The sequence below is a fragment of the Gadus morhua genome, chromosome 9 (genome assembly GCF_902167405.1).
Source record: "Gadus morhua chromosome 9, gadMor3.0, whole genome shotgun sequence".
Classification (NCBI taxonomy): Eukaryota; Metazoa; Chordata; class Actinopteri; order Gadiformes; family Gadidae; genus Gadus; species Gadus morhua.
The window spans coordinates 19,784,846-19,795,396 of NC_044056.1; the positions used below are offsets into that span (position 1 = coordinate 19,784,846).

The 10,551-nt window shown below is 44.3% G+C and overlaps 1 protein-coding gene across 1 annotated transcript in view; it reads left to right on the plus strand.

Moving 5' to 3' along the window:
- Positions 1-1,165: 1,165 nt before the first annotated feature.
- The window catches only part of ano2a (anoctamin 2a), a 19,580-nt gene continuing 10,194 nt past the window's right edge, over positions 1,166-10,551 (plus strand). Inside the window, exons 1-14 of the mRNA XM_030366155.1 lie at positions 1,166-1,349; positions 3,060-3,223; positions 3,795-4,100; positions 4,659-4,757; positions 5,741-5,913; positions 6,897-6,951; positions 7,077-7,125; positions 7,257-7,312; positions 7,510-7,557; positions 7,892-7,956; positions 8,042-8,176; positions 8,865-9,025; positions 9,583-9,665; positions 10,261-10,272. Of these exons, the coding sequence (XP_030222015.1) occupies positions 1,325-1,349; positions 3,060-3,223; positions 3,795-4,100; positions 4,659-4,757; positions 5,741-5,913; positions 6,897-6,951; positions 7,077-7,125; positions 7,257-7,312; positions 7,510-7,557; positions 7,892-7,956; positions 8,042-8,176; positions 8,865-9,025; positions 9,583-9,665; positions 10,261-10,272 (1,431 nt within the window). The 5' untranslated portion in view covers positions 1,166-1,324. The remainder of the gene's footprint in view (positions 1,350-3,059; positions 3,224-3,794; positions 4,101-4,658; positions 4,758-5,740; positions 5,914-6,896; positions 6,952-7,076; positions 7,126-7,256; positions 7,313-7,509; positions 7,558-7,891; positions 7,957-8,041; positions 8,177-8,864; positions 9,026-9,582; positions 9,666-10,260; positions 10,273-10,551) is intronic.

Sequence of the window (10,551 nt, forward strand, 5' to 3'; positions counted from 1 at the left end):
TGCGAGTTAAGCCCCCCCCCCCCCCCCCCCCCCCCCGCCCGCGACAGGAAGTCAGATCGGGCCGATCATGGAACTCCTTTCAGGTATGGATTTCATGTTTGCCGACATCCCCCGGATCTCTTGCAGTCCCGTGAAGCCCATTAGGCAGGGTGGCAGTGAGCTCTTCCTCTGTGAGCCGATTTAGCCAGGAAATCCTCACACCTTTCCGGGTATTGGAGTTGGTCAGGTGTATCATTCTTCTCACGCATCTCACGCATGTTGGAGATTGAAGATTAACGGGATCCTTACCATGACCCTGCTCCTTAATTCCCCACGCCCGGAGTCTCTTCCGGCTGACCTTAACTGCCCTCCAGCATGCCATGGATTCTAATCTGGGCTGCTTTGAATGTAATCAACACAGAGATTGTAGAGGAATTGCAGTCGGTCGGATGACCGTTTCGGAGGAATGAATAAGCAGTGGTTTACTATAATAGCGTTTTGCTCCGGCTGATTGCTCTTATTACATCCTCGGCTCAAGTCCTCCCTCTCTGGCTCATTAGAACTTTGAGTTGTAAACAATTACTCAAAGATACACACACGGGTAAAGTTACAAGGATGTAAAACCAAAAATGCAGTGTCACATATGGCCACCAGAGTGCCTCTCAGACCAGCTCTCGCGTCAGTCTTCCACAATGTCACTAAAGAGAGAGAGAGAGAGAGAGAGAGAGAGAGAGAGAGAGAGAGAGAGAGAGAGAGAGAGAGAGAGAGAGAGAGAGAGAGAGAGAGAGAGAGAGAGAGAGAGAGAGAGAGAGAGAGAGAGAGAGAGAGAGAGAGAGAGAGAGAGAGAGAGAGAGAGAGAGAGAGAGAGAGAGGCAACGGCACCCTGAGCCTCCACACACAGAGTGAGATGTGTGGCATTTAATCTGCAATGTAATTAACACCCTGTATCAGCTTTTGTAGGCGTATCGTCATTGTTTTTCAAGTAGCCTACCTATTCACTCTAAACTAAATATCATCAGCTTTTTTGCATGTTTTCTATAGCCTTCTTATTTATTTTAAGCGCGGGGAAAACACATGTAAACAGTACTAATAGATGAGTCATGATTCCTGTAAGGCTTTCCTCCGGTGTGTTAAACGCTCCCGAACGTCGCACGCCTACTCTTTGCGTGCATCAATTCTACCCAGCAGCACCCACGTGACCTACCTGACATGTCGTTCGTAGGAACGTCCAGGGAATTAGCCGCGCCGTGCCCGCGCGCACGTTAAGCCTCGGCCGGGAACGCGTAGGGATTGTTACCCATGTATTCGCTCGTGCGCTTTGCGCATCTTTTTCTTTCAAATAGCGATGAAAAGATTATCTACGGGCTTTGGTAAGTCAAACTTGTCAACTATTGTCTGAGTTTGTCGACTAGGAACGAAACGATGATGCGCTGCAGCGTTCAAAGTAGTGTAATGTGGTATTGTTTAATCCGTCTGCGCTTGGACCGTCTGCCCCGGGGCTGAGTGCTTTGGAGTTTGTGGTCATCCGATCATCTGCTCGCGAACGTGTTGCGCCAACGTGTGTTTATAACGCATGCATTTATGGAGATAACAAATAAATAAATATTTTGATTTGTCTGATTGAAACTATTTACGTATTGAAATCATGCTGATTCTAAGACCCAACAAACTTAGGCAATAAACGAGTAGCCTATCCTAACATCCATTTTGGAAGTCAAAATGTTCTTGAAAATTTAACAAAAGAATGAGTGTGTGAAGCCTACGTATGTGCTGTTGAATGTTCAGTTTCACATGGTTGGAGAAGTTATTGTAATTAGCGATGCGTAATCTGGTCCTGTCGTTTCCCTCTGGCCTTTGGCCTTGTACTGTCCAAAAGCTTCTGACCCTTGCCCGGCTACTGCAGGCCTACTCTAACGTCTTTACCTGACCAGTTCGCTTTACCGCTCTGTGCACCGTGGGTTGTTATCTACATTAAGCTTCAGGGCGAGGCCGGCTCCTGCTTTCATTGTAATGACAGAATCAGAATTAAGCAGTGGCAGAAGAGTTGTTGTTACAGCTATTGACACATACACACACACACACACACACACACACACACACACACACACACACACACACACACACACACACACACACACACACACACACACACACACACACACACACACACACACACACACACACACACACACACACTAAATTAGTATTTGCTCAAACAAATCCATAGTTCATAACATTTTTAAAATGTGTTCAAAACCTGGACTGCTTTAGTTAGAGGGCTACACATTCAACCCTCTCCGTTTGGGCTGTTTGTTTGCCCACAAAACACGTGGTGAACAGGGATTAGTGTTGATGTGTGTTAGGGCCCGGGGATATGGGTTTGCTATTTATGGATGATGATGAGTGTTGCTGTGTGTTTGCCGTGCCGTGATTATCACCACCTGTGGTTATTTAAATAATAAATATTGAAATGATGATTAATATGGTTAGACTTTATTTTGATACGTAACTATGTAGGCCTATTGTTGAGGTAGTTATGATAAATTCATGCTAGTTGTTACATTTAATGCCTTCCGCCTAATGCCTTGTGAGAAAGATACAAAACCGTTAGGATATTTGCATATATTATGCAAAGATAATATGAACCTTTTAACTGATTCAAAACCTAATCACAAATTTAAATCATAGTTAAAGTTTTGTATTACTAATTATTTGTATTGAAAAACGTTGTTATGACCACATTCAATATATTCAGGGAAATGCTGTGGAAAACAATGTTAGGCAGAGACTGGACTACACAACATAGTGTGGTTGTGATTTTGAATGTGTTCTCATTGACTGCCAAACAACAGGAAATAGTGTTAAGTTATCACCCTTAACGAAGGTTATGAGACATTCTATTATTCTATGCACACCGTATTCTCCTCTGCGTCGTGTTAGACCGCGGAGCTGTGGTGGCTAACTCTGGCAGTGCTACAAGGATACTCAAACCACAATAGGCGCTCAACTGTTGCTGTTCCCCCTGCGTCTTCCCTTTGGACCTCTACTCATATCGACCTGCTCACCTGCTCTTCTTCCAGAGGGATGGAACGGAACAGCCAACACCATGGGTGATCCACCGGTCGCCCGCTCAGAGAGGCTGTTTTCCCTGGCCTGCTCGCTTTCGGGGCTGGGGCAGGACGCCGCCAACGGGACTCCTTCGGGTCTCCATGACAAGGACGTGGATGATGAGCCCCCCCCACCGGTATGACCCCCTCGCAAACAACGGAAGGGAAATCACGAGACATCACAACCGTCACGTGTGCAGCAATTCAACTCACTGATCACATCCCACCACGCGAGTGTAACAACTGCCACAGAGAGAGATATAGTAGGGCTCACCTGCACGCACACCGAGACACACACGCCCACACACACACACACACACACACACACACACACACACACACACACACACACACACACACACACACACACACACACGTAAACACGCCCAGACACACACATCAATCCTGAGCTCCATCATGAGCATAACTGTAGCTCAGGAGGTAGAGCAGGTTGGCTGGTAACCTGAAGGTTGTTGGTTCGATTAACATAGCTGAGTGTCGAGGTGTCCTTGAGCAAGGCACCTAACCCTGACTGTTAGCTCCCGACGAGCTGGCTGTCGCCTTGCATGGTTGACTCCGCCGTGAATGTGTGCGTGAATGGTGAATGTGAGGCAATATTGTAAAGCGCTTTGAGTGGCCAATGGTTAGAAAAGCGCTATATGAATGCAGTCCATTTACATTTAACTGGTGTGTTGTTTGTGTTTCTAGGAGTCTGGCATAGAGCTCGGACCTGGGCTGTATTTTGCAGATGGTCGCAAGAAAGTGGACTACGTTCTCTGCTACAAGTACAAAAAGAGGCGGGGCTCAAAGCCACGCCTTTCAATCGTTTCCAATGGCAGCATAGCGGCGTCCGTGTCCGGGTTCCGGGGCTCAGAGGCGGAGCTCGGGGAGGCGGGGCTAGCAGCGGTCGAGGGGGAGGAGTCAAAACTGACGGAAGAGGAGAAGGCTGTGATGCGGGCGGAGTTTGAAAGTGGACTGCAGGAGGCGGGATTACACATAGAACGGGATAAACAGGTGCGTGGGGGGAGTTCAGCTCCAAACCATGTTGGTCAACGGGGGTGTTGTAGTTTCATATTTGATATATCTAGTCCGTCTGACAATGCTAGAGACAAAACTGCATGACAGATCCCTCTTGTGAGAGACATTCTAACTAAACCGACCGCACTCTTCTCCTTTAAGATTCTCCAAATCCTAAAGTATTGTGACTCCAACACCATGGACTAACACTGTCCAACACATCTAAGTTTGTGTGTGTGTATGTGTGTAACTGTACAAGGATTCTAATTGACAGATCGATTGGAAGTGAGTGTGTGTGATATTTCACTATGTAGTGCTATACAGCACATGTGCGTTCTTGACAAAATAAGTACATTGGTGGATACTAAATACAATCTGTTATATTCTGTACATTTTGACAGCCAGAAAATAACATTAGTTCATTCATTTGTTTTGAAATTTTACATGAAAGTTTGCATGTTAACATTGTTATTGAGATGACATGGCATTATATGGTTTTCACGCAGACGTCATGCACGTTGTTAAGGGTCCCCTGTGTTCTGTGTTTTCATGTAGACCTCGCTGCACGGTGTTGCGTTCATCCGTCTTCACATCCCTTGGCCGATCCTCAGCAGAGAGGCAGAGCTGCAGAAGATCAAGGTGGCCGTGAAAAAGGTCAGCAGTTTGCCCACACACACACACACACACACACACACACACACACACACACACACACACACACACACACACACACACACACACACACACACACACACACACGCACACGCACATACACTCATGAACTGGCACACATGCACACCAACAAAGACAAACACACATGTGCACCCACAAACATGTAGGCACAGGCACACTCTCACACACGCATGCACACATACAAAGACACACATAGACACAAAGACAACACACAAACACATGTTTGTGCACACTGTTACGCCCCTCTATACCCCCACTGGCCTTGCAGTGGCAGTGGAATGGTCTTTGGGTGGAGCACGGGTACAATCAAGTTAATTAAAAGCCATGCCTTCAACCTCAGAAGAGGGGCTTGCTTTCTCGTGACATCATGTGCTACTGTCAAATCTTTTAACTAACACTTTATTTTGGGATTTAAACTCTGGTATGTCTCCATTCTTTGTTGCGGCTTCCGAGCCAGTCGTAATAGCACGCAAACATGCACGCGCCCAAACACACAAAAAAAACAAATGCATGAACTCCTAAACAAATTCAAACCAATACCATATCTATATTGTGCCTTAAGTGGAAGGCAGGGGGAGGGGTTATTGGGGTTATTGTTGTTATTGTTGTTATATATTTATTAATATTTCGTACTGTATTCTATTTATTCTTTTTATTTATTTATTTTAAAAAGCACTGAACAAAAATCTGCACCTTAAGTTCGTTGTGTAAATACACTGTATTTAACCAAATGACAAATAAAGATTCTATTCTATTCTATTCTATTCTATTCTATATATTCTAGACATATTCAGTTGAAATGATAAATGCCATCAGGGAGAATTATGAAATAATGTTTTGATAAGCAGGTCGTTTTGCATATCGACTGACAGTAACTCATGGGATGATTGCATTTGGGGAAAACAAAGTATGAAATGCTGTGTTTGTTGCGTTTGATTTGACAGAAATGTGAGATGCGGGAACGGTCGGGTATCGCTGGTATTTGGGATTCCGTGATGACCAAAATCACCCAGCCACTGCAGCCGGATGTGTCTGACGTGGACGACCAGCAGGATTCTAAGACGCGCGTCCAATTGAAGACCCTCAAACACCCGTTTATCAGAGAAAAGCTCCAGCTGTGAGTTCAAAACACCATCATTCATTCATTAAGATAAAATGCTTTGAGTAGGGAACAGTTGTAGGTTATTTTGATCTGTTTTTAAGATGTTGTGAGGATAATTAACCACAGGCATCCACATTTTTGAGGGGACTTTGACTGTAAAGCATTATAAAGTGTTATAAAAGTGCTGTAATTGTCCATTTACAGTCCATTTGACACACAGTTGACCCAGGGAAAAAAATATATTTTCTATGATCTGATGGCATTATCCTAATAGACTTTTGCCGTGTTCCAATACCCGTACTTCCATGAGTATACTTAAAGGAAGTATACTATCCGTACTATCTACTACGTTAATTTTTCAGATGTGAGAGCTGTTCCAAATCGAGTACTCCGTGGTGCGCTAACCGGAAATTACGATCACGACTGCCGCCGTGGCTCCTCCCCCGCAATAAACATCCCGCTTTGAACGGTGAACTCTTTATGCCTAGTAGCTATAAAAAACTATAAAAATTATAAAAACTACAAAATGACTCTATTAATGCAGGCTATGTGGAAAATGCGCCGACTTTGGCTCAGCCTGGCTCCGCCTCTTCCGCTACGTAGCTAAGATGGCTGCCGTTGAGTGCGGAAAGTGTCCTTCGATCCACACTTCACGATTAGCCCGTTTTGAGTACGACATCCGGGTCCTTGAAGTATACTTCTTTTCGCCAGATCTGAATTGGAACGTACTACGTACTTAAAATTTGGCTAGTAAGTACGGACGGTACGGGTATTGGAACACGGCACATGTATTATAAAATTACTCTGACCTCCTCCTGACCCCTGCATTATTTTCATAGCAGTAGTAAATATAATTTAGATTAACAAGAGGAGGTTTGTTTTAATCACATTTGGACATACATGTAATTCCTCTCTGTACCGAAAGTAAAAAAGGGACCTTCCAAAACCAACTATCCCTACATTATTTTATTTATTCATGTATTTTTACACTCCTGCAGGTATGACATCAAGTCAACGGAGACATTGTTCTGCAATTCTACACGGAGCCGGATAGTGAGTCTAATACATAACACAGACATAGTGGAATCTGGCCTTTTTACCTAGTAAAATATAAACTAAATTCAGCCCAGGATTGATTTTACATTGATATGATAATGACCTATGCTATTTGTGTCCAGGTTGCAGAAATTATGTCTCGTACTACCACACAATCCTGCCAAACTACAGGTGAGTTTAAGTTGTTTCTGCTTGTTAGTTTTATTTATAGCCTACAGGTGATCTGATCTGTTTCTTTGAATGCAAACTATTAACATGCCACACATTAACAGTCAAAATGATGTCATCATAACTGTCATCAGGCATCACCTCCTTATTGGCCAGAGATGTCTATGACTCCGCCTTCCCTCTGCATGACGTAAGTAGCAATTTACTCATCAGCTGTGCTTAATTTCTACAGTTTGATGTCGTTTGAATGTATTTTGATTGACAAAAGTTTGGTATCTACATGCATTTGTAGAAAAGTCTATAGATATGTAGAGCCAAGCCCTCCATCTTTGTCCAATGTAGCTCAGACTGCCTCGTTGTGTAAGGGGTACGCTCTTCATGTTTCAGGGCTCGTTCACGAGAAGAGGCAGGAAAGACCAACGCAATGAAAGACAGGCGAGTCCTCTGATGAGAAGTACTACATCCTCTATCCTGAAGGCCGTGATTTGGGTTTGGGGTTTGCATCATGAATATGAGGAGCAGATACTCAATGTAGACATTTCAGACCAAAAGCTGGATCACGTTGAGGAAACAAATTTCGAGATTGAACAATATGTGTGATTTAGCAATGAAAATGTAGAAGTCAAATGTAGAATCTAAATCTACAAAAAGGTTTTGGCTCTGGGACCAACCCGACTGGCTTGTAAAATCCATTGACCTGACTGATTAGTGGAAGAAGTTGTTGTTGTTGATGTTTGTAACTGTTGCATCTTCGTGGCTTCTCCCTCAGTTGCTGCATGAAGAATGGGCCAACTATGGAGTCATGCATAAGTACCAGCCTGTGGACCTGATACGGTACAGTGGACATCACCCAGAAAGTCACGGTTCACATCTGTGCATGTGTCAAGCGGGTTGATGTGGATACTGTTTGTTTTGGCAGGAAGTACTTTGGGGAGCAGATTGGGTTGTATTTTGCCTGGCTGGGAGTCTACACTCAGCTTCTTATTCCTCCATCTCTGCTGGGAATCGTAGTGTTTGTGTACGGCATTTTAACTGTTGACACCAACGTGCCCAGGTAAATTAATTCAATTCAAGTCCTTTTTCAAAAACATGTATACGCTCTCAGTATTGCACTTATGTTACCTTAAATCAGGGGTGCCCAACCAGTCGATCGCGGTCTACCAGTAGACCGCCGACAGATCCCAAGTCGACCGCGAGGGGTGAAGAAGATTTTTTTATTTTTTTTTATTTTTTAAATAAAATAAAATTTGTGCGGGACATATACGCGCGGTAGCGCATGCGCTGTCAACAGCAGTTGAAAGCCGTCAACAGTAGTTACGCACTCAACTAAACGTTGGCATGGCTGAGGGGAAACGAGCTAAGACCTACCATTTTCACCCTGAGTAGGAGGAAGATTATTGATTATTGTTGAGAAGGTGCCGCGCGCAGATGGAATGAAACCCCCACTGAAGTCCCCCCCCCCCCCCAAGGTTTGCAATGTTGACCCTAGGCTGGTAGATCTCGGGAGGTTGGCTACTTGAAAAGTAGATCTTGGGTCAAAAAAGGTTGGGCACCCCTGCCTTAAATCATATTACATTATTTAGCCTTTATATCAGGAGAATTTGTTCAATCTCAAGCTAGTCCCTGGTCACTGTATTGTGTGTGTGTGTGTGTGTGTGTGTGTGTGTGTGTGTGTGTGTGTGTGTGTGTGTGTGTGTGTGTGTGTGTGTATTTGTGTGTGTGTGTGTGTGCATGTGTTTCAGTCAGGAGACATGCGACGACCACCTGAACATTACCATGTGCCCTCTCTGCGATGGAGTGTGTGACTACTGGCGACTGAGCTCAGTGTGCTCATTGGCCAAAGCGTCGTACCTCTTTGACAACGGGGCCACCGTCCTCTTTGCTATCTTCATGTCCCTGTGGGGTAAATTAACACCTGTTCTCCTTCACTTGATACAGACTACAGAAATACAAATGTGTTAATGGTGTGTTATTGCAACCTGCCTGAATATACAATATAATCCCTGCATTTTCGTTGCAAAAAAGTCCGATATATCTTAGCAGATAGTTGAAAAATGTTGCGTTTACTTCACGCAAGAGCAGCCACTTCCCCCTGTTGCCATGGGAACGTTCCCGCAATTTTTACAAGTTCCCGCAATTTCATCGCATAAAATTGCATAAATATGCAGCATATCTCATCGCATTTTTTAAGAAAACGTGCCGCATAATCAAGGATTTCTGGCTGCAACAATCACAAAAAAACGCCGCATTTTTCTCGAGGGACTGGTATTAGCATTATAGGATTGATATATTATATATAATCGTATATATATATATTAATCAATTCTCATTGACTGTGTGTGTGTGTGTGTGTGTGTGTGTGTGTGTGTGTGTGTGTGTGTGTGTGTGTGTGTGTGTGTGTGTGTGTGTGTGTGTGTGTGTGTTTTGTGTGTGTGCATGTGTGTGTGCGTGCGTGCGTAGCTGCGTGTTTCCTGGAGCATTGGAAGAGGCGTCAGATGTGTCTGAAACACAGTTGGGACCTGACCAGCCTGGAGGATGAGGAGGTAAAACATCCACACACATGTTCACCAATTCGCTGACTCATGATCCCCTTGCATTTTTCAGAATCTCTTCTATTTTGGTCAGCACCTGCATTTCCTATTTATTTAAGTATCAGCATGTCAGGTTAAGTACTTGACCTTGTGTCCCAGGTCAGCCACCCAAAGTCACACACACAGACACACTCTCTCTCACACACACTCACACACACACACACACACACACACACACACACACACAGACACACTCACACACACACACACACACACACACACACACACACACACACACACACACACACACACACACACACACACACACACACAGACACACTTACACACACACACTTACACACACACTTACAAACGCGCAGCACATACAGGGGAATTAGCCCCACATGCATGACTTCACTTTCTGCCCATGACTCTAATAGGATTGAGGGCTTCTTAGAGCAGTGAGCTGGCTGAGGTTACAGCCACCAGGGTCACAACACGATCACAAACTGGGAGGAGTCCAGCTCGCTCACCACCTTTCCCAAACATAAACACGGTGTCCTGTGATGTTTTTCTCTTTCTTTCTCCCCTCCCTCGCTGTCGTCAGGACCGAGTTCAGGTGGGAACATAATATTGGTATCGGGGAAATGTTTGATGACCTTCTATTGCATTTGAAATGAACCTCGAGTAAGAATCAGAAATTCCTTCTCATTACTGACCCCTCTGGCCGGTAAACGAAATGCAGCCAGTTGAAGCTCACGCATTGCGGGCACTGGAGGGCAAACTCGTTGGTTGAAACAATAACAATAAATAATTTATGTTACTTTACATCATTAATAAATTTATAAGTAATTCACAGACAATGGGAGTGGATAGAATATTGTAGGATAGTTATATA